Raw genomic sequence first — 25,557 nt, 5'->3', positions numbered from 1 at the left:
CCTAATGGAAGTCTTTCCAACATAAGAGGTACCACCAAAATTAATTTGCCTTTATAATTATAATTAATCTTTTTATTGTAAATACCATAAAACCACATCCAAATGTCGAAAGAAAGACTCTATTTTTATACTTAATTAGTACAATCTACGCGTTACGTACGGTCAGACATTTATCTTGTAAATTTAGTTTGTATAAAAAACAAAATTAAAAAAGTTATACAAAATTTTGAAAAATAATATATGATACATAAGACATACATATGCAATATTTAAAAATCAAATATATAAGAAAAAAATTACATATTTATAAGTAGCAGCTGGAATCCTACCTAGTTTTCATGACCAAGTTACTCAGTCTCATTGTCTACACATGGCTTTTAGATCAATATTTTGGTTAATAATACTGTTAGGGTCAATTTATACACACCATACTATTCCACTTGTTACAAATCGCGTTTTCGTACGGCAAAGTTTCGTCATAAGTTAACTGACGTAGGCTCGAGAATAAGATTATTTTGAGGTTATAAGCATTTATGCTATTTATATCTGGCGATAAGTGATTGCCGTGAAGTTTAAAAGGGCGAACAAATCAAAGAAAATAAATTTCATTGAAGGTTGTCAATTTGGGATAAAATACGGCCCGAGCTATAATATCTGGTATTAATGGACTAGTATCGTACAATCTTTGGATAGATAATTATGATTTTTGGTGGGAGATTAGCTAATTAATTATAATATTTGGATAATCTTAACCCCCCTTCCCCCAACGTGGCAGCAAACCATGCCCACCTAGTGACTCTTAAACTCATGTAACAAAGTGGTATCTTTAGAGAAAGTTAGTGGCCAAGTTACCATCCAAATAGGGCCCACAACCTAGAATTTAAAGAGACATTCTTATCTCATTAAAGTTTGATGCTAGGTTTGCTAATTAATGATTGAAAGCTTCAGCAAGAAAAATTCATAGAAGAATATATATGATAGTAATGTGAGTTACTTCAACAAAATTCATACGAGACTTCTTAGTATAATAGTGACGAGATTTTGCGATTCTAAGGGAGTACAAAGCAATCTTTCTCGAGAATATCATACAGATTTTTCCCTACTTCGATCTATCGTTACGTATTTTTCGCAAAAGACGTAGGTTAGAGAGATTATTAAGAGAATCGGTTCAGGTATGTTAAGGCTATCGCTTCTTTCCTTTTGGCATGATCCATACGATACAAACGAAATGAGTAAACGCATAACTTTCATAAATCCCTCTATTAATAGAAACACTAGGGATGCCTATGTTTTTGATTTCCCATATGTCTTATTATATCTTTTGTTCATGGGTCTCAGAAAAATACATAGTTGGTAAAGTTTATCCGAAGACATATTGATCTTATGACATTCCGAGAAATCTTATTAGTGTACTTCTTATGCATTTCATTCATTTATACATGTACATTGGCCCATGACCAGATGGAATTATATACGTGTATATTATATGTATATGGGATACGGAAAAAGCTTACGGTATTATATATGCACTACCACCTGATCAACTGGTATATGTTGATGATTTTGCCCACAATAGCCGAGATGATATGATGGGATGCCCTCAGAGGCTTGATGATGTTATTGTGTGCAGTGAAATCTGGGGGGCCGATTTCCCCTTGACATAATACTCTGAAGGGTGATCCCAGAGGCACGGGATCTCGAGTTAGTCGCTTCCCTCAAGGTTTGTTGATGCTTTGCCAAGGATAATATCGGCCGGGCCCCCAACGAACGCAGAAATCTCTCGAGGAATGCGCCCAAGGTCGATTAAGTCTATTCGAGCGGTTCAACGTCAGCTCACATACGACATAAGGATAACCAGCTATCACATCCCATTCTCTTTCATCACACAACGTATTTTGTATTAAGTTTGAGCTTCCCCTTTCTATAAAAGGAGGGTCACTAACGCCTTGAAGGGAGGGCTCCAATTATCCTACTCAAGTGCTATAATATCTTCTCTCTCTTTTCCTTTCTTATTTGCTTGTCCGTATTGGCTCGAAGCCATTTATCTTCGATTACTTACTTGTTTGTTCTTTGTTTATCACTTGGAACTGACCCGAAACCGTCTTCATATCCATCGCCTTTTTACTTGTTCTTCAGTACATAGCTTAATATTGGCCGAAAAAAGCCTTATCTAATTGTATCTTTAACTGTTATCCCATCCCCGATTGCCCCTGACAGCTCGAGCTCGACTCGAATCACGACCCCGAGGTCCCATCGACCGGTTCCGCATCTAGGTAACAGGCCCCTTCGGTTTGATTACTGCCCCATTTTAACGTGCATTTCATCTTCGAACTCCATATTGTTCGTATCAACTGCCCTAACAACTAGCTTGGGAATAGATCACATATTTTTAGAATCCCATTTACAAATTTAATTGTTGTTACCATTTTCACGATAAATAGTTATGTACACTTATACCTATGCATGTTACAATATTTATATGCACTTGCATGACATTATAAATGTTTCAAGATTCACAAAGTTATTTAGACTTACAGGTGGAATTCTTTACTCCATGTTTCATCTATGTCTTTTATGTATTGATTTTCATACCTTACATACTCAGTATATTATTCGTACTGACACCCCTATTTTCTGGGGCCTGCGTTTCATACCCGCAGGTGCATGTAGACAAGTTGACGGTCCCCCTCTTTAGGATCCTTGATCAGCGAGAGTTGGTGTGCTTCACTTGATCTGGAGCTATTATTAGTTTTGGTATGCAATTTTTGTATATAGATATGGGTATGACGGGGCCCAGTCCCATCCTTTATACAATTTTACACTCTATTAGAGGTCTGTAGACAGTTATATATAGTTGGATAATATGTGGCCTTACCGGCTCGCTCTACCGTATTCCGCATGATATGCATATATGTCTTTTGGACATGTTTTTCCTCATGTATGTTATTCATGTGATTCAGCAGTTTGTTGATAGATGTTATTCATGACCTACCTTTAATTCATGTTTATATCTTGATGCATGCTTAGGGGTTTTCGACGGGTAAGACTCGAGCACTCGTCATGGCCCGTCGGTTTGGGTCGTGACACCACTATCCACTTGAATCCTTTCATTAGTGCATGTACCACTTAGCTTTGTCTACTAATATGACAACCCAGATCTTATTAAGTTGTAATGACACCTAACAACCCGCTAGGCAAACCAATCAACATAAAAGACAACCTAAATTAAAGTTCATCAAATAAATAATAAAATAAGAATGCAAAATCTAATGCAAATTACCCGAAGAACTGGTGTCAAAAGTCATGAGCAACTAAAAATGGAATATAACGTTGGTTCAAAGAAAATATATTATCTGTTACAATATACATAAAATAAATACAAGATCTAAACTACCATGAACAAAATGATAGCTAATATTGGAATGTTGATGTCTTCAATCACGACACAAAATCCCACCTTAAGAATCACGGGCGCCTAGTCTCTAAAACTAGATAAGCTGATTACTTACAATAATTAAACTAATTAAACATGATACTAAGAAAAAAAATTTAATACCAATAGGAAATTTAAAGGTGATACATGCCCACACAATGAACTCACTATAATTCCCCAAGACTAGGTAGTATAAAGTCATGAACCCTAGCTAAATACATAAAAATGTCTAAAATATGATACTATTCGGATATGAATTTGACAATATAAATGTAAAGGAAAGACTCCAAGGAACTGCGACGACCAAGTATCTCTACCCTGAATCCTCGCGATCAAGAAATTAACTCTGCTTGAGTCCTCTATATCCAATACCTGGATCTGCACAAAAAATCTATAGAAGTGTAGTATGAGTACACCACGGACAATACCCAGTAAGTATCAAGACTAACCTTAGTAGAGTAGTGACGAGGTACAAGTCAAGATACCTACTATACGTAATAACCTGTGCAAATTATCAATATAAAGCTAATGATGGAAGCAAGAATCGGTAGATGTAAACAAGGAATAAACATGAGGTAAAATAGTAATGTAATCATAACGCAATTACGGTTCAAGTGAAACCAATTAAGGAAAAAATGATAATCAAATAATCAAGCTGTTCTACCACAAGGTTTACACAAAAATCACCCTGAGGTACCACATTTCCTAATCACAAGTCACGAGTCCCAAATCACAAATCATATACGCATGGCGCCTCGTGCCCACATTATCAACCACAAGCGCACGGACAACTTACGTGCTGTACGGATAGCTCACGTGACAATATAGCAACCTACACATTGCACCTTGTGCCCACATTATCAATCATAACCGCACGGGACAACTCACGTGATGTAGGGACAACTCATGTGCCAATATAACAACCCACGCACGGCCCTTTGTACCCATATTATAAATCACAATCGCATGGACAACTAGCATTCTGCGTGGAAAACTCACGTGCCAATATCATAATCCTCCCAGCATGGTCAAAGATTCATTATCACAATCCATCCTGGAGTGGTCACAAGCTCAATATCCCAATCCGCCCGGCGTGGTCTGATAAGTAGGGATTTTAACCTAGTATTTGCCCTTTTTTACTTGTGTTTTAGGCCAAAAATGTTTGAAGGTATTCCCAAAAACTAATGAAATGTACTTGTCTGCATGAATTGTTCAAAATGAGCCAAAAAAATCAAAACCAACTCACAAAGGAGTCAAAAGTTGAACAAAACAAAGACTGGACAAAGAAGCCTGAAGCGCAGATCGCAGTAGAAATGTGCGTCGCGAATGTCCCTTGTGTGGCTGCAATTGAAATTGTGTAGTCCACAAGATGAAGAATCGGAGAGTTGATTTCAAGCCAAACTCAAGTAAGTGCGGACCGCATCACTTTTATGCGGCCGCATAATCTGGAGCGCAACCGCAATTGAAATTATGCAATCCGCAAAAGTGATGCTCAACCCAGATCCAAAAGAGAAAAACGTGGACCGTATCAAAATTATGCAGTCGCAAAAGCAATAGTGCGGATGCACCTAGAATTATGCTTCTGCACAACCTCCGCATGGGTAATTTTGTCCGATATTTTCAGCTTTGTATAAATAGAACGTTTTGTCATTTTTAGGTTATGTTATGTTTTGTATGAGCACGTGAGATGACTGAGAATTCTATTTTCAGAAATTTTTTACTAGATTCATCTCTTAACATTAGATTTTCATTCCATAAATTAATATTATGGATTTTAACTTCATTTCATCTTCAATTTCTGTTATTTCCATGAGTACCTAAACCCATAGCTAGGGTTGTGGCCCAACCCTAGTGTGGGTATTTGATTTTAGGGCTTGAATGTGAATGGGTTAGTGATAAATAGCCTAGTTCTTATTAGAACTATAGAATTAATGGTTGCAAACATTGATTCATGCCTTTATGACTTAGTCTTTACTTGAGAAAGAGGGACTAAGTCTATAACAACTAGGCTAACAAGGAATTGGGGTGAACTCAAGAAATTGATAGCCCTAATTAAAGGGTTAAACCTAGAGATAGTAATACCCGACTTGAGCTAATATCACTTGATTTGTATGAATACCCGTTTGAACTTGAGAAAGTCAAATTGGGCAAAATTACTCAAACTACCAAGAGGTATAAAGTGAGTACCCGGGTGTGATAGCTATATCATGATCCCAACTAATCAAGCTTGCCCTAGATTTTGCTACTCGTTAGATATCCACCTAGGTAGAAGTCACGACCCTAGTCTCTTTAAATACTTGAAAAACAACAACATATTATCCTTAGTTTCAATCATTGCAATCTTTAGAGTAAAGTTAGAAGTAGAAATCAAACTCAAACTTATGAAAGTCTAATTAGACTCAAAGCCCGCATCTAACTTAGATATGAGCTTAATTCCAAACATTAACTCCCTGTAGATTCGATCCCATCCTAGTTGGGTTAAAACTGCATCGACCACCCTCGCTACTCAATAGTAGTGTAGGCTTGGACTCGATCAATTTTTGGCGCCGTTTCCGGAGAGTTAGACGGTCTTAGCTATATATCTAAGTATTTGTGCATTTTGTTTTTGTTTCCTTCCATTTTTCTAATTTTGTGTGTGAATTGATTTTAGGTAAAAAAATGGATCTTAACAACGAAGCCCTCAGGAATATACCATTGGGGGAGGAGGTAGATGACGAACAAGTGGGTGAGGTTCATCTTGAACCTCAAGTACAAAGGAGAGGCCGCCAACCCCAGGACAAGATCCCAAACCCTCTCCCACCTCCTCCAAGGGCAACATATAGGGTGTTGCCCAACGAAATCTATGCAAGTGCAATAATCTCGCCCCGGATTAGGGCGGGAAACTTTCAAATAACCAATATCATGCCTACACTGTTGGAACTGAGGGGTTTCTTCACCGGAGCTCCACACCAAAACGCCTATAAGCATCTCAAAGGTTTTGTTGACCCATGCCAGGGGAGCAACCGGACTAATGTCTCCGAGGACGCATTGAGGTTAAGGCTTTTCCCATTTTCTCTTAGGGGAAAAGCTTTGGATTGGCTAGAGAGGTTACCCAACAATTCCATACACACTTGGGATGAGTTGGCCGAGAAGTTCATCACAAAGTCCTTTTCTCTAGGACATATGGCAGTGCTAAAAGATGAGATCCTTGCTTTTTAAACAAGAGCCAAATGAATCGTTACATGAGATTTGGGAGAGGTACCGAACAATGGTCAAAGAGTGCCCGAACAATGATATGACTGAGACCATGATCCAACAGTTTGCCCGGGGTAATTTGATGAACACGCCATATGCCGAAGCTTGTGAAATACTTGATGAGATGGCGGAGACCTCTTCAGCGTGGTAAAGTAGAGCCAATGTGACACAAGGTGACCCTAATGTTATTCACCTACACAAAGAGCTACATGACCACGAGCAAGCTATAGCCGAGTTGACAACTACCATGAATTAATTGGCCAAAGCTAAGCTTCAACAAGTTCAAGGTCCAAAACAAGTGAATGACATGGAAGGAGTGAACATGATGGTCAACAAGAGAAGGCAACAAGGTCAATAAGTTCAAATCAATTCGGATCAATTTGAGCAAAGTGGTAGTGGGTACAATCAAGATGATTCATATGATGATCAAAGTGAAGAGGTTCAATATGACAACAATTACCAAGGTCAACAGAGCAATGATCCGAATCAACATCAGTGGAGATCACAGGAAAACCAAGGAAATTGGAGCAATCAAGGTCAATAAGGAAATTGGAATAGTGGCAACAACATCAACCAAGGAAATTGGGGGAACAATAACAAATTGGGGGTAATCAAGGAAATCAAGGCAATTGGGGTGGCAACAATAATAGTAATTGGGTACGCAATAACAATCAAGGGGGTTGGAAAAACAATAATCAAGGAAATCGGAGGTCGGGCTTTCAAAGGCCCCTATGTATCAACAACCGAACAACCTGCCTCTATATCCATTACAAGGTCCTAGTTCTTCCAACAATGAGATGGGACAGATTGAAAACATGTTCAAGCAAATGATGGAGAAAAATGCCGACTCCGATGCCCAATTAGCCTCCCACAACACTTCTATCTGCAACTTGGAAGTCCAACTTGGCCAAATTTCTTAAGCTTTGAATACTCTCCCTAAGGGGGCACTACCAAATGATACGGTAGTAAACCCGAAGGGTGGGAACAATATGGGGCATGCTATGGTGGTGACTACAAGAAGTGGAAAAGGTGGATTTGCTAGTACCTCAAACTTAAGAAAGATTGTGAATGATGATGTGGTGATGCAAGATGATGATGAGCCAAGTAATGATGTTCAAGTAAATGATGAAGTGAGGATAAACATTGATGAAAATGTGAAGGAGACATAAGATTATGTGAACCCATCTAGGGGACATGTGATAGAGATACCGGATCCGGTAGTGCCCAAAGCCAAAGCTCCTTTTCCATGGCCTCCTTCACCATATCCTCAAAGGATTTCAAAGCAAAACAATGAGAATCAATTCAAGAATTTCATTGATATGATGAAAAGTTTATCCATAAATGTGCCATTGGTTGAAGCCTTAGAATAAATGCCGGGATATGCCAAGTTCATGAAGGACTTGGTAACAAAGAAGAGATCAATGAACTGTGAAACGATCAAAATGACACATCAAATGAGTGCCATTGTGAACTCCATGGCTTCAAAGTTAGAAGACCCCGGTGACTTTACAATCCAATGCACTATTGGTAGTGTCGATTTCGCCAAAGCTTTATATGACTTGGGGGCAAGCATTAACTTGATGCCCTATTCTATGTTCAAGACATTGGGGATTGGGCAACCAAGAATATGTCATTGGGTATAATTGATGATGTGCTAGTTTGGGTCGACAAGTTCATACTTCCTGCAGATTTTGTGATACTTGACTGTGAGGTTGACTACGAGGTGCCAATAATATTGGAGAGACCTTTCCTAGCTACAGGGAAGGCCTTAGTTGATGTGGAAGTTTGGGAGCTCACCTTCCGGTTGGGCAATGAAAAAGTTGTGTTCCATGTTTGTAAGTCAATGAGGCAACCTAATAGAAATGAAGTATGTTCGTTTGTGGATCTTGTGACCGAAGTAATTGTTGATGACATAAGTGTTGTGATAAATGTTGAAGACCCATTGGAAGCTATGTTATTGAATCATGATGAGGATGAGAAATAAGGCTTGGTAGAATGTGTTAATGCTTTTCAAGGAATGAGTTCATATACATATGAGCCTCAAAAACTTTCCTTAGATCTTGAGAATCGGAAGACTCCACCAATAAAGCCCTCAATCGAGGAGCCTCCCATATTGGAGTTGAAGCCCTTGCCTTCACACCTCAGGTATGAGTTCTTAGGCCCTTGTTCCACTTTATTTGTTATTCTTTCCTCGTACTTAACTAACGTTCAGGTAGATTCCACCCTTGCGGTGCTCCAAAGGAGGAAGAAGGCAATAGGTTGGACATTGGCAAATATTCGGGGTATAAGCACCGCCTTTTGCATGCACAAAATCATATTGGAGGAGGATGTCAAACCCTCCATGGAACATCAAAGAAGGTTGAATGAGGCCATGCAAGAGGTAGTCAAGAAAGAGATCATCAAGTGGTTGGATACTGGGGTTGTCTACCCCATTTCTGATAGTTCATGGACTTCACCGGTGCAATGTGTCCCAAAGAAAGGGGTGCATGACTGTGATTACAAATGACAAAAATGAGTTGATCCCCACAAGAGTCACCAGTTGGAGAGTATGCGTGGATTATAGGAAGCTCAACAAAGTGACTCTGAAAACCATTTTTCGCTTCCATTTCTTGATCAGATGTTGTATAGGCTAGCCAGACATGCTTATTATTGCTTCTTGGATGGGTATTCCGGATATAACCAAATTGTTATTGCACTTGATGACCAATAAAATACCACCTTCACTTGTCCGTATGGCACATTTGCATTCTCAAGAATGCCATTTGGTTTATGTAATGCACCGACTACTTTTTAGCGGTATATGATGGCAATATTCACGGATATGGTAGAGGACTTCCTCGAGGTTTTCATGGATGATTTATTTGTTGTGGGGGATTCTTTTGAAACATGTTTGGATAATCTTGATAAGGTATTGGCACATTGTGAAGAGATCAACTTGGTTCTTAATTGGGAGAAGTGCCATTTTATGGCCGAGAAGGGCACTGTCCTCGTACACAAGATCTCCAAGAATGGTATTGAAGTGGATAAAGCAAAAATTGAAGTGATATCAAAACTCCCTACTCCTACTTCCGTCAAAGGAGTGAGGAGCTTTCTAGGTCACGTGGGATTTTACCGTCGGTTCACCAAGGATTTCTCAAAAGTGGTGAACTCCTTGTGCAAGTTGTTGGAAAAAGATGCCAAATTTGTGTTCAATGATGATTATATGAAAGAATTTGAGCTACTCAAGTGTAGGTTGACTACCACTACCATAATTACCACACAATATTGGAGCTTACCATTGGAGCTCATGTGCTATGCTAACGACGTGGCGGTAGGAGTGGTATTGGGGCAAAGAATCAACAAGATATTCCATCCGGTCTACTATGCTAGTAAGATCATGAACGATGCCCAAGTCAACTATACAGTGATCGATAAAGAACTCTTAGCCATTATCTTTGTTATGGAAAAGTTCCACCCGTACCTCATGGGTACCAAAGTTATTGTTCATACCGATCACGCGACATTTCATTATTTGATGAGTAAAAAGGACTCAAAGGCTAGATTGATGCGGTGGGTACTTATTCTACAAGAATTTGATCTTGAAATCATAGACCGCAAAGGGAGTGAGAATCAAGTGGCGGACCACTTGTCCGATTGGAAGAGGAGTGGAGGCCCCATGATGGCCTTGAGATCAATGATTCATTTTTGGATGAACAACTCCTTTCCATGTCTTAGATCGGGATGCCTTGGTTCGACGATGTGGCTAACTATCTTGTGAGCAGAATTGTTCTGAATGAGTTCTCTTAAAACCAAAGGAAGAAGCTCAAACGGGTCTGCTTGGATTATTATTGGGACGAGCCATATCTTTTCAAAATTTGCACTAATGGTGTTATTCTGAGATATGTTCCAGAAGAAGAGCAATTGGGTATTCTTGAAGCTTTCCATTCTTTGCCCTATGGTGGTCACCATGGTAGGGCGAGAACTGCTACAAAGGTCCTAAGCTGTGGATTCTATTGGCCTACCTTGTACAAACATGCTAGTGATCTCGTTAAGCATTGTGATGATTGCCAAAGGGCCAGTGGGATTTTCAAGAAGAATGAGATGCCTCTTACCACCATCCTTGAGATTAATATTTTCGATGTGTGGGGCATCGACTTTATGGGTCCATTTGTGAGCTCGTGTGGGAACACCTATATTCTTGTTACTGTGGATTACGTTTCCAAATGGGTTGAAGCTGTAGATTTGCCCAACAATGAAGCACAGAGGTTGTGGATTTCTTGAAGAAAAATATATTCACAAGGTTCGACACCCTAGTAGCCATAATTAGTGATGGGGGTTCTCAGTTTTGCAATAAAGCTTTCGACACTTTACTCTCCAAGTATGGTGTCACTCACAAAGTGTCAACCCATTATTACCCCAGGCAAGTGGACATGTTGAAGTCTCCAACAGGGAGATCAAGAGTATTCTATCCAAGACTGTCAATGCAAACCGGACTGATGGTCAAGGAAACTTGATGATGCTTTATGGGCCTATAGAACAACTTACAAGACTCCAATTGGTATGTCTCCCTATCAGTTCGTATTCGAGAAAGCATGTAACCTCCTGGTGGAATTAGAGCATAAGTCTATATGGGCATTGAAGAAATTGAACCTTGAGTAGGATATAGCTGCCAATCTTCGGGTGGAGCAATTGAATGAACTTGATGAGTTTCGGTCCATGATTACTCCACTTCGTCCTTGTATAAGGACAAGCTGATACATGATAAATATATTTGGAATAAAGAATTCAAAGAAGGTGACCTTGTTCTCTTATTCAACTCTCGGATACGAATGTTTTCGGGAAAGCTAAAGTCAAAGTGGAGTGGCCCTTTTGAAGTGGTACATGTGACTCCTTTTGGTGCTCTAGATTTGAAAAACAAGAATGGTGATATCTTTAGAGTCAATGGGCACCGGGTGAAGCATTGGTAAAGTTGATGATGGCCATGTTGTGGCATTGATTCATTTCAAGTGAATTATGGTAACATGCTTCGTGCCGCGACTTTAAATCAGCCGCTTCTTGGGAGGCAACCCATGTATTTTTTTTCTTTTGATTTTCTTTTTAGATTAGGCATTGTTTTGAACTAACTGGTTGTAAAGTGTATGCAGGAAATTGGGTGTGCAATGCAGGAAATTGACAAGGAAAAAATTGTCAAAGTGGTGAAATTCTGCGGACCACGCTAGAATTTTGCGGACCGCACAAGCCCTTCGTGGTTGCACAATTCTGTGTGCGGCCGCACAACTGGAATAGGGAAAATGCCAACCCTCTAAAGTTTGTACTGACAAATCCCTTAAGGATCCGTGATCGCAGTCAAAATTTCACGAACCGCACAAATGGTGCGGCCACAACCATTTTTATGCGGACCGCGCCACTGATTCAAACGCTGAGTGAGAAAAAGGTAAAGAGTACGGACCACACAAAAATTGTGTGGCCGCACTCAGGTAAGTCGGTGGGCTACCATGGTCAAAGTATAAATAGGACTTTGTGTGACTATTCACATTTTACACATTCTAACCTCTCAAGCTCGACTAAAGCACAATGCACTCTTTCTTGTTTTCAATCTCATCCCATATTCATCAAGTGTTGATTTCTTACTACATTTCACTACTGGTATGTTGATTTCAATGAATTAATTTCATTTTTTTCTTTTTTTCTCTCTTTGTTTTAGTTTTATTTTTATCTAGGGTTTGGTATATTTAAAAAAAGTCATATTGATGTTTATTTCTTTCTTAAAAGTATGTGGGTAGTGTTTGAATGCATAATGGGGGCTGGGGTTAGTAGCTTATATTGTTTAATTGCCACAAATCATGCCTAATTAGTGAAAACCCTAGTATAAATCGTACTTCTGTGCCGCTCTGATATGAATCTCATGGTCGCACACATTTTTGTGCGGTCCGCGATTGGTTTTTGCAGTTGAACTCAATTTTGTGCGGTCCGCACAGTTGAACTTCAGAGACCCAACAAAATGATTATGCGGCCGCACTCAAAATTGTGCGGCCGCACTCAATTTTATGCGGTCCACAATTGGTTAACTTCAGAGAACCAGTAGTCTGAACCTGGGATCTCTACGACCACACTCATTTTTGTGCGGTTCGCAATGGGCAGTTCGCAGCCGCACTCACTTTTGTGCGGTTCGCGCTGCCCTGTTTTGAGAAGCAGTGTATTTCTATTCAACTATAATTCAATAACACATGTTAAACCCCAATTCTAATTGACTTTCACTACTTGTGTGTTGTAGACAATGGTGCATTCACGTGGTCAAGGTGATACTTCCAAAGGGAGGGAAGAACCCTCCCGAGGCTGGGGTCGAGGCAAACCCAACCTACCACCGTCAGTTCAAAAGATCATAAACAAGAAAGCCACATCCAATAGAGCCCTTAATTCCTCAAACACCAGCGAATACCTCCCATCCTGGGAGACTTCTGAGGGGAATTCTGTATAACAACAATCGGGGGGCACAATCACAATAATTCCCCGATAGACTCCATTTAATCAATGAACCTACCTCCTCCTCTAATTCTTCTGCTGACTCAAAGGGAGGTAGTTAGGCATCTGAACCATCTTCCCCACCTGCTACTACACCTGCTACAACAACTAACCCAATCAATTATATGACGATGATAAAGTCCCAGATGACAAGAGAGGGGGTGATACGATTATGGGAGGCCTGGCTAGATCAAAGAAGCCAGAGGTGTGGGCTGATAGATTTATAAGTGAGAAGGCGTATGGCAAGTTTTGGGATGGTGGAACCAAAGGTCGCTCACTCTTGAGCGAAAGTTCATAACTAAAGACCTAAGCCAGCACAATGTGAATGTCCTAAAAAACCCACAGAGAGAAAAGGATGGAAATGGTTCACTGGTCGTTGCAAGATGCCAATGAATACCTCGTCAAGGAATTTTATGCTAATGTTTCCCACATCAAAAATGGTACAAAGGTGACAAAGGTACGAAACTTGAAAATCTGGTTTGATGGCCAAGCACTTAACAGATATGTAGGGTTTGGGGAGGTTGAGGCTGTGCAGTACCTGGAGAAGCTAGCCTTGGGTGAGGCAGTTCGCCCATGGCTAGCTGAGATACTTGCTATTCTGCGGACAACACCTGCATAGCTCACAACAAGAGTGTATATTTTTAGAGCCACCCTTAACTTTGAAGAAAAAGGGTGGCAAACATCTGTGTACAACCGTCTTGACCCATGCCAGCATGAAAATGTCCTTCCACTTTCCCGGGCAGTATTGGTAGCTTCCATCATCGAAGGATATACTATTAATGTGGGGAACTTGATGTCCTACACATCTCCAATGCAGTCGAAAAAGAAGAAAGATCGTGTCCCTACCCCAACTTCCTCACTGAGTATTTCAAAGATCAAGGGGTAGAGACGAGATATTTTGATGTGGAGGTTAAGGCTAAAAAGACTTTCTCATGGTATCACCTCTAGGGAGTGGACAAACCTAGATTCAAGGGTAAAGCCACTATCTTCACTGGCCAGTCTGAAGATCTAGGGGTAGTGTCCACTAGGTTAGTTGCCGAGCCCTCCACAGTAGCTGATGCTTCTACCGGAGTAGCAACCATGCCTCTTCCATATTCCGGACCATCTATCTTAGTGCCACTGTTAGTGCATTCATCTTATACCTACCCTCAGACTGCACTGAGGGTTTCCCAAACACTATCCAGTTTCAACAACTCGATGCATGAAGCTACAACAAAGCTAACTGCCATGTCCAGTGCAGTGGTAGCACAATCTTCATCCCCAATAGCGCTTTAGGTACATCCATCAGTGGATGACTCATTGAAGATAATTCTGGACAACCAAAAAAAGATTCTGGATGACCAGAAGAAGATCCGGGAGACTCTTGATACACATAGGAAGATAATTAAGGATTTGGAAAAGCAGGTGAAGAAGTTGCGGAAGACTCAAATGGAGTCGATCGAGAAGTTGAGAAAAGAGTTTGAGAAGATTGCACATTTAAGGGATTTTCCAATGGACCTACTTATGGAGTCTACTATCCCAACAGCACAGACAGCACCAGAGGCAGCAACCGGCCAGTCTGAGGAGCCAGCTGCAACATCACACACTGTTGAGGAAAGGATTCAGATGCTCATCAACCCCATAGTCCCCCAGTTAGAGGATACAGATGGTGTTAATGTTGAGGACCTGATGCAGACAGAGACCACATAGGGAGTTTTCTCTATTCTCTACCCCTTTTCCCTGTTCTTATTTGTTATGAGCATTGAGGACAACGGTATTTTTCATTTGGGGGGGGGTCCATTTTAATTTGATGACATTTCGTATGTAATAACCATTACACTATTTTTTATCTTTATTTATATTTATTTTTACTTTTGGTATTTATATATTTTTACCATTTGATGTATATATTCATTTCCATTTATGTATATATGCGCTTTACCTCAAGTTTGTATATATTCAGTTTACTTTCCGTAGTTTACTTCATAACTTCTTTCGTTATTTTCCCTTAGTAGCATAGCTTCTTATTTACTTTAGTAGCTTCTTTTTTAATCTGTTAGCTTCTTTTTAAGTTTTGTGTTGACAATAATCCTTTGGTTTTCTTAATGCCACGGTTCTTTCCAAAGGTGGATGTGGTGTGAACCGGGTGGCTCTTCCCAACGATGGATGGCGTGACAACCTTCTTAAGGGATTGAGTCCGTTTTCTTCATGTTTTGGTATATATAGTAGTAATGAATACAAATGTCTCAAGCAGGCTTCACTTGGTACTAACATATTTACCTTCGACCTTATGGTTAGAAACAAGTTGATTGGCAAAGAATAGCTCCGTTGTGACCTTTAGACTCTTGTGTTGACTAAAATAATTATCGAGTGGTTTCTTTGAGACATTTATGATGTTCAATCTTAGCTAGGGTTGTTGTGGGTCCTCGACTCAGTTCTCTTTAACAATCCAGCAGTTTGAGAGGTGAGGCATTGAATTGTAAGTCCAAGTTCCATGCCAATAAGTCTAGAACTTGCCCTAAATTTTGTCTAGGCAAAATTCTAAGTGTAGCTCGAATTGAGAAATAATTATAGGTTCTCCTTGATCCAATTTGAAACTTGAAAGCTTCCGTACCCTACCAATGTGCTATCCCTAGTCAACCCCTTTGAGCCGAAGCCCTTTTTCTTTTAATAACCACATTACAAGGCTTTACCCGTTCTATAATAACCCTCTCTTGGCACCCGATCTTTCCTTGGAATTGTTGATAGACAATTGGCAAAAGCATAAGTTTGGGGAAGAGACGAGGAATGTGAAAGTGATAAAAGGTACAAAGAACAAAAAGAAATAAAGAAAAGGAAAGGCAAAGAAAAGAAAGAAAGGCCGAAAAGAAATATGTCAAAAAGAAAGTGAATAATGCAGAAAGTTGAAGGGATTCAAAGAAAGCAATGATGAAAGGCATGGAATGATTAGAAAAGGAGAAAAATGATTGTCATGAGCAAGAAATTGTGACAATGCGTCTCTCTAGTTCGTCTACGGAAGAAGAAAATGACTCAAAGAGTCAAGAAAGTATGAGCCGAAATGAGAAAATGGAGTGCTCAAGGAAAGATGAAACCAACATATGCCGATAAGTCCTACCTTGATACAAAAGCCTTCATTACATTCCCGCAAAAGCCCTATATGATTTCAAGTTGTGTGAGCTTACAGTAGTGGTGATTTACATAAGGGGCAAGCTTATTGTACTTAGAGGTAGACTTGTGTCATTCTATTGAGAGAGATGAGCGTACTTCTTCACAATCCGTGTTTTGAGTGTTACATTCTAAAGTGAGATTTGCTTATGAAGAGTAGAGGAGGAGGAGTTTGGGTTCCACAATGACCTACGTAATAGAGCGAGCTTCCTTGGTGAATTAAGTCAACTCTTGATGCTCTAGTGTCATATTAGAACTATGGTACTCAAAAGGTCAAAACATGGTATTGTTGATAATTCATTTGTGTTGAGGGTAATTGATAGTCCCAATTGATGCATGATTTGCTTATGGAGAGTAGATGAGTAGGAGTTTGGGTTCCACAATGACCTACGTAATAGAACGAGCTTCCTTGGTGAATTAAGTCAACTCTTGATGCTATAGTGTCATATTAGAACTATGGTACTCAAAAAGTCAAAACATGGTGTTGTTGATAGTTCATTTGTGTTAAGGGTAATTGATAGTCCCAATTGATGCATGATTGATTCACCTTAGGCCAGGTGAAATATCCTTCTATTTTAGTGGAGGTGGGAATTACTTTATTTGCTTGGGGACACGCAAAAGCTTAAGTTTGGGGGAGTTGATAAGTAGGGATTTTAGCCTATTATTTGCTCTCTTTCACTTGTGTTTTAGGCCAAAAAATGTTTGAAGGTATTCCCGAAAAATAACGAAATGTGTTTGCTTGCAGGAATTGTTCAACATGAGCCAAAGGAATCAAAACCAACTCATAAAGGAGTCACAAGTTGAACAAAACAAAGACTGGACAAAGAAGCCTGAAGCGCGGACCACACCAAAAATGTGTGGCCGCGAAAGTCCCTTGTGTGGCGGTAATCGAAATTATGCGGTCCGCAAAATGAAGAATCAGAGAGTTGATTTCAAGTCAAACTCAAGCAAGTGCGGACCACATCACTTTAATGCGGTTGCATAATCTGGAGCGCGACCGCAATTGGAATTATGCGGTCCGCAAAAGTTCAGCTCAACCCAGATCCAAAAGAGAAAAACATGGACCGCATCAGAATTATGCAGCCACGAAAGCAAGAGTGCGGCCGCACTCAGAATTATGCAGCCACACAACCTCCGCAGGGGCAATTTTGTCAGATATTTTTAGCTTAGTATAAATAGAACTTTTTGTCATTTTTAGGTTATGTTATGTTTTGTATGAGCACGCGAGACGGCTGAGAATTCTGTTTTCAAAAATTTTGTACTAGATACATCTCTTAACATTATATTTTCATTCCATAAGTTAATATTATGGATTTTAACTACATTTCATCTTTAATTTCTATTATTTCCATGAGTAGCTAAACCTATAGCTAGGGTTGTGACCCAACCCTAGTGTATGTATTTAATGGGTATTTGATTTTAGGGCTTGAATGTGACTGACTTAGTGATATTTAACCTAGTTCTTTCTTGAACTATAGAATTAATAGTTGCAACATTAATTCATGCCTTTATGACTTAGTCCCTACTTGAGAAAGAGGGACTAAGTCTAGGACAACTATGCTAACAAGGAATTGGGGTGAACTCAAGAAACTAATAACCCCAATTAAAGGGGTAAACCTAGAGATAGTAATACCCGACTTGAGCTAATATCACTTGATTTGTATGAATACCCATTTGGACTTGAGAAAGTCAAATTGGGCAAAATTACTCAAACTACCGAGAGGTATAGAGTGAGTACCCGAGTGTGATAGCTATATCACGATCCCATCTAATCAAGCTTGCCCTAGATTTTGCTACCCGTTAGATATTCACCTAGGTGAAGTCACGAACCTAATCTATTTAAACACTTGAAAAACAACAACAAAAATATTATCCTTAATTTCAATCATTGCAATCTTTATAGTAAAGTTATAAGTAGAAATTAAACCCAAACTTGTGGAAGTGTAATTAGACTTAAAGATTGCATCTAGCTTAGATATAAACCTAATTCCAAACATTAATTCCCTGTGGATTAGATCTTGACCTAGTTGGGTTAAAACTGCATCGACCACTCTTACTACTCAATAGTAGTGTAGTCTTGTTCTCGATCATGGTCACGGGCTAACAATCCAACCATATCGCAGCTAAAGCAGATATACAAGAATACATGTGCATGATCAATGATCATCAAGTTTCATACTCCTAAACTAGTATAAATGACATATTACTGTGTATGCATGTGTACTATCACAACTCAAGTCAACAGGTAAAATCAGAGACACTGAATAGCACATTGGAATCAACATAACAAATCACATAATATGCATGGCACACACAAGGAAGTCACAACACTACACAAATATCATCAATATCATGCCACCAGGCCATCACATATCATCCCTGACATAGCTTCCCGTCACTCCCCAAACTCAAGGAGCGCATCCGACGCTCAATCGAGTGAACCCGACTGAGCAAGCCTATTAGATTATTTTTACCCAAACTCACTCATCAATAAAGGGAAGACATATTCTCATTAACTAAGAAATCATGTATATAGTACCAAATCATCTCTAGTAGTTACTTCATTTTAAAGTCTCAAAATACATGCATTTTCATAGTCTGAAGTGGAATAAATGATTCAAACACAACACAACACAACTCGTATGACTTTCCTAGCACCCATAAACAACTCACACTATATCAACGGAGCCTCTAATAATTACAAAGAGTACAATAGTGGTTCCAGCAACAAGGCTCTAGCTATATCTCAAAACGTGATAATATTATGAACAAAAGATATATAACCCCAGAATGAAGTGGGGCTCACCAAGTCTGATGGGAGGAGGGTGTACTGATATCACTGCTGAACACTGCCAGCTGTGGAACCACCTGCATCCATTAAAAGGGACGTTAGTACTATCGAATAATACTAGTATGTACAACTAAACACCATCTCAATAGAATGAATAATAATACAAGGAGGAACAATCATGAAATCTATAGGAGCCTCAAACAATACCAAAAAATCAAGGTAAGAACCACATAAGTATTCAAGTAAATTTCTATGCTTTTAGGCTGTGAGATCTTTAGTACCGATATACCATCATTCACAATACCACCATACTTTTACACGGAGTCCGATCACGGCTCGATCAGCCAGGCTGCCTTATTTGAGACATCACCACAATCATAATTTCAAATATATTTTCCAATACAATTACCACCATGTGTGCGGCATGGCATCCGATCACGACCTGATCGGCTAGGCTGTTTCACCCGAGACATTACCCTTTTCTATCAATCATCTCACTTTATACTTCTTTCAAATCTTTTCAATTCATTGGTACTAGTGGCCACAATTATAATATCATTCTTTGCACTTGGACATATTTCATATTGCATGCTCCTGTTTTTACTTTCACACATCATCATCATTATTAATAACAAGACTTTTCAATTCAAGACTTTAGGTACATATGTGATCAATTAAGAGTCTTAGACATATAGAGATTTTTTTACATAATTTGGCATGATAACCTTCATTCAAGCTTGACTTGAAGTTTAACATTTATGACATACAGTCCATACTTTGAACATATCCTCAAATGATAACATAGCATGATAAAAGCACTTGGAACACATATTGAACATATATCTTTCAACACAAGTATATTCAGAATAGCCAATTTTATAATGATCAATTTGGGACTTACACCAATTGCATGAACACCGTGGGGTTCAATTCTAAGAGAAGAGTATAGCCAACATACCTCAACTGATCTTCCTTAAACTCTAAAATGTTTCGTAATTCTTAACAACTTCGATCTATTTTAGAAATGTAACAAATTGCACCAAAATTAGGAAGATAATCATGGTTCTAGCTCATTTGAGAATTTCATTAAATACTAGGTGTGCATTAAGGTTTCAAGGTCCTTTTATGGAGGATTCCATCATCCCACAACCCATTCTTTACTATTTTTAGCTTACAATCTTCCTGCACCCTTTGTTAACATATGCATGTAAAATAAACAATTCCCGCACCCAAGAATTGTCTTGCTAATTAACCATTTTTAGTTAATTTTCGAAATTAAGGGCTAGGGTGTAGAATCTTACCTCTAAGATGAAGACTTAGTGAGTTTTCCTTGTTAATCTTCAAGGATTTGGGCAAGAATTGAAGGATAATTTGTTGAAGATCACTCTCTCACTCTAGGGCACTCTCTCACTTTATAAGTATCAAGTTTTTCCTCAAAATGGTCCCTTGCATCTATTTTAATGACGTAGGGCCGGGTTATAAAAACCCAAAAATGAAGCTCCGGAACAGGATCTCGATCACATGTGCTACCACATAAAGCTTCTGCAGTCCGCGAAATGGCCCTCCGGAACTGGGTAGATCTGCCCCACTCGATGGCCATTATGCTGTCCGCAGACCTGTTTTGCGGGCGCATAATACGCCGCAGAACCTCCATCCAAAAAATTTCCATGCTGAAATTGTGATCGATGTGCGGCCCGCAAAATCATTGCGTGGCCGCATAATGGACCACAAATTGGTCCTACAATTTTGCTCGAGTTTTTGCTTCACTCTACGACCTGCAAAGTGATTCTGCGGCCACATAGTGTACTGCAGAAAATGCCTTTTTCTGCCAACATTTTCCTTGAAACTTTAGCGCACTGTTCAACCCAAAAAGTCTGTACCGCGTCGAGATTAATCTCTACAATCTTTAACACATAAGTCTATTTCGGCACCACGAAATCCCGGTTTTTAAAAGTCTATTTCGGCACCACGAAATCCCGGTTTTTTAGGTAAAAGTTTTACGGGGCCTTACACCTCCCTTGTCTCCTTGCGTGTGCAATAATAAAGTAAATGCCCGCCTTGTCTCGTCACATGTGCATCAATAATTATCCCACTTTATCTCACCACATATGCAAACCCGATATATACATATAGCCTGTCTTGTCTCGTCGTATGTGAAAATATTAATAATAAAAATAGCATAACAAAAACCTCGCGCCAACACCCTGACAATCCTCTCAACAATTCCATATGTGCCAAAGTCACAATCAGCACAACATATCAATTCGTACCACACATGCCCATATGCTACAATATTGCCAAAACAACAACACCAATATCACAATAACGCATAGCCCACGACTTAACAACAATGTATACAAGAGTCTCAACAACTAATGAAACAGAATTAACTCAACAATGAAATATTCCATAAAACACAACATCAATTGAAAAATGTTAATAGCTCTCAATAACTACAACTCAAATTAAATGTATAAGGATAAACTTAACAATGAAAGATAAGACATGTAATAACAACCTCATATAATGCATATAAAAGTAAACTCGTCAATGAAAATATGACATGTAATAACAATTTCAATTAAAGCATATAAGAGTAAACTAGACAATGAAATATAGAACATGTAATAACAACTTCAATTGAAGCATATAAGAATAAACTCGACAATGAAAGATGTAACATGATATGACAACTTCAATTAAATGCATATAAGAAACCTAAGAGTCTAAACCGGTCAATTTTCATATATAAGATCGTGTACACACTTGTCACCTCGTATACACATCTTCTACATAATTCAAATAGTGCAATTAAATCTAATCTTACGGGGTAATTTCTCTCACACAATGTTAGGCAAGATACTTACCTCATTTAGGCCAAATCAACACTCAAAAATAGCTTTTCCTTTAAAATTCACCTCTGCTCGACTCAAATCTAACCAAAATCAACTTAATAATATTAAATAATGCAAAAGAAAACAATTTCAACAAATAAAGTTAATATCTTTACGCAATTCTCCAAAAGTCAACAAAAGTTAATCATGGGTTCGTCCAGTCAAAATCCAAGTCCAAGGGTAGATTTCGACTACTCGTAACCTCACGAGTCCATATATATATTTTGTTGTCAAATCCGAGTTCAATTCGACTCTCAAATCTCAAATTTTTATCATTTCAAAACATAGTAAAAAATCCCCAAATTTCCATTCAAATCTCATGACTTAGATGTTAAATCTTATAAACGATCATGTTATAGAATCAAGAATGGATTAAAAACACTTACCCAATGGTTTGGTATGAAAATCTCTCCACAGAATCGCTTCCCACCGAAACTAGGGCTCAAAATATGATAAAATGAGGCTACATCCCCAAATACCCAACTATAAACAAGCTGCAGATATCACATTTGCAATATGGGGTTCGCAAATGCGACCTCCAAAAATGTGGACAAAGCATCGCAAATTCAACACATGACAGAGCCAACAATTATCGCATTTGCGATCAAAAGCCTCGCAAATGTGAATCCATATACCCAACAACCAGTGTGATGACCCGGTCGGTCGTCTTTAGAATTAACGCCCCGATTTCCTATTAACTGCTTTCCCCAAGTTTATTTATGCTCTTTTGATTTGTCGGGATGTTCAGTTTTGAGTTTCGGAGAGTTTTGGGACACTTAGTCCATAAATGAGAGCTTAAGTGTTGGAAAGTTGACCGTAGTCAGAACAGTGTGAAGACGGCCTCGGAATGGAAATCCAATGGTTCCTTTAGCTCCTTTGGGTGATTTTGGGCTTATGGGCATGTTCAGATTGTGTTTTGGAGGTCCGTAGCAAATTTAGGCTTGAAATGCCGAAAGTTGAATTTTTGAAGTTTCCGATCCGATAGTGAGATTTTGATCCGAGGGCCGGAATGGAATTCTGGAAGTTGGAGTAGCTCCGTAGTGTTGAATGTGATGTGTGCAAAATTTCAGGTCATTCGGATGAGGTTTGATAGACGTTTTGATCGAAACCATATTTTTTAGAGTTTTTGGAATTCTTAGGCTTGAATCCGATGAAAAATAGGTGTTTTAATGTTGTTTTGAGCGTTCCGAAGGTTAGAACAAGTTTGAATGATGTTTTAGGATTGGTTGGCAGGGTTGGTTGAGGTCCCGGGGGCCTCAGGTGTGTTTCGGATTTTCAACGGGTCATTTTGGAACTTAGAGAAATTGCAGATTTTTGGTTCAGCTGTTGCAGGTATTTTACTCTTCGCGTTCGCGAGTGGACCCTCACGTTCGCGAAGAGTCAGTGTAGGAAGGTGAAATTTAAGCCTTCGTGTTCACGAGGAAGGCTCCGCGTTCGCGAAGGGGTAAGTGTTTGTGCATCGCGTTCGAGTGGGTGGTGTCGTGTTTGCATAGAAGAAAACGAGCGGCTGAGCTTCAATGGATTTAATTCATCGCGTTCGCGATAGAGGAACGCGATGGCGAAGGCCTGTCTGAGTAAAGCATCGCATTCGTGAGGGGTTGGTCGCGATCGCGTAAGAGAAAAAAATGGTCAAAGTTATTTTGTGCTTCGCGAACGCGAGGCTTTGACCGCGTTCACAAAGAAGGAATTACCTGGGCAGATATAAGATTTCAAAATCGAGGGTTTAGCCATTTTTATCAGAACTTAAGCTTTGGAGCTCGGATTTGAGCGAGATTTTGAGGGATTTTCAGAGGTATCGATTGGGTAACGATTCTTAACTCCTCTTTTCTTGTAACCCATTAATCTAAACATGAATTCATCATTTAATTTCGGAATTCGTATGAAAATTTGGGGAAAGTTCTTAGACCAAAAATTTGAGTTTTGACATTGGATTTGGATAATTTTGGTATGGTTAGACTCTTGGGAGTTTGAGGATTTTGGAAATGTAAATTTTACCCGATTCTGAGACGTGGGCCCGAGGGGCCTTTTGGTCATTTTACCTAATTTTGCGTATTAGCTTAGAATTTCTTTGTAGAATCAGTTACTTGAAGTGTTATTTACGTTATGAAATTGAATTGAATAGATTTAGGCCATTCGGAGTCGAGTACTCGTGGCAAGAGCGTGGTTTCACATTGATTATTGAGCCGGTTCGAGGTAAGTGGTTTGTCTAACCTTGTGTGGGGGACCTTCCCCTTAGGATTGGTATATTTGGTAATTGAAATGCCTTGTACGTGAGGTAACGAGTGCGTACTTGTGCTAATTGTTGGAAATCCGGTTTTCTTTAACTAATTACTAGTATGTTTCCTTTCCTTTTTCTATTACTTGCACTATTAAGCATGTTGTTAGCTTACGAAAGCCTGTCTTAGTGACTTAATTGCTTTATTTGCTCAACCTGCCTTACCTGAATTCTGTGCAGCATGCTAGGCTAGAATCACTTGTTGCCTTAATATGAAATTTTCCCATTTCTGTATATTTTTATGTTGCTGCTATGTATTTATTTTGGGACTACGGATGTGGGATTCCGGTAGCTCCCCCTTGTCTGTTTATTTTGGGACTATGGATGTGGGATTCCGGTAGATCCCCCTGCACAATTATATAGAAATACGGGAATGCACCCAGTAGATTCCCCCAGTACTGGGTATTTACATTTGGGACTACGAAACGGGATTCCGGTAGATCCCTGCGTACTATGAGTTGGACTACGGGACGGGATCCCTAGAGATCCATTGGATATGTACATATGGGACTATAGGACGGTATCTTGGGAGATCCCCGATTGTTATTATTGGTGTTGAGCTGTATTTCTTTTCTGTGCTTACCTTGCTTCTGTATAGTTGTTGTTGTCCTGTACATCCTGTGTTATTTTACTACTGTACTTATTTATACTGTTCTGTTCTATACTGTTGATCTTTATATTTTATTTAACCTCAGTAGGGCCCTGACCTTCCTCATCACTACCCGACCGAGGTTAGGTTTGGCACTTACTGAGTACCGCTGTAGTGTACTCATGCCCCTTCTACGCATGTTTTTCATGTGCAGATCCAGGTACTGTGACTTAGTCCTATAACCCGTGAGGCGAGACGGCTGCTTTAGAGACTTCGAGGTACATCTGCCGCATCCGCAAACCGAGGAGTCCCTTTCTATTATAGCTTTTAAACATTTGCCCTTTTGTATTTCTTTCCCTTGTTAGATATTTTGGAGTTAGACATTGTAGATATCCAAAGGCTTGTGTTTCCGTGAGTTTCCGAGTTTTGGGATACTGTACTTGAACTGAGAATGTTGTGTCGTATATGCCGAGTGGTACTTTTAAACACTATTTTTATCACTCTTCATTCTGTTTTAATTTATTTTTTCCGCATTTTGGTTATCTTCCACAATTTAGGCTTACCTAGTCGTAGAGGACTAGGTGCCGTCACGATGGTTCACGGACGGCGAAATGGGGTCATGACAAGTTGGTATCAGAGCTCTAGGTTCATAGGAGTCATGGATCACAAGCCGGTTTATTAGTCTCGCTGATCGGT

General features: G+C 39.4%; 1 protein-coding gene across 1 annotated transcript; it reads left to right on the top strand.

Annotated features, from left to right (window-relative positions):
• Positions 1-8,037: 8,037 nt before the first annotated feature.
• On the top strand, positions 8,038-8,651 carry LOC138889997 (uncharacterized). The gene is made up of 2 exons (XM_070173347.1): positions 8,038-8,167; positions 8,269-8,651. Exons 1-2 carry the CDS (start codon positions 8,038-8,040, stop codon positions 8,649-8,651), a joined length of 513 nt encoding a protein of 170 aa, XP_070029448.1.
• Positions 8,652-25,557: the final 16,906 nt, after the last annotated feature.

Source organism: Nicotiana sylvestris, chromosome 4, assembly GCF_000393655.2.
Source record: "Nicotiana sylvestris chromosome 4, ASM39365v2, whole genome shotgun sequence".
Taxonomy (NCBI): Eukaryota; Viridiplantae; Streptophyta; class Magnoliopsida; order Solanales; family Solanaceae; genus Nicotiana; species Nicotiana sylvestris.
This window is presented reverse-complemented; position numbering and strand designations above follow the sequence as displayed.

Bases quoted from the DNA above. Each gene is read 5' to 3' on its own strand.
- LOC138889997 (XM_070173347.1), top strand. From the start codon at position 8,038: ATGCCGGGATATGCCAAGTTCATGAAGGACTTGGTAACAAAGAAGAGA. The intron at 8,168-8,268 runs GTGACTTTACAA...TCTATGTTCAAG, and splicing joins TTCAAAGTTAGAAGACCCCG to ACATTGGGGATTGGGCAACC.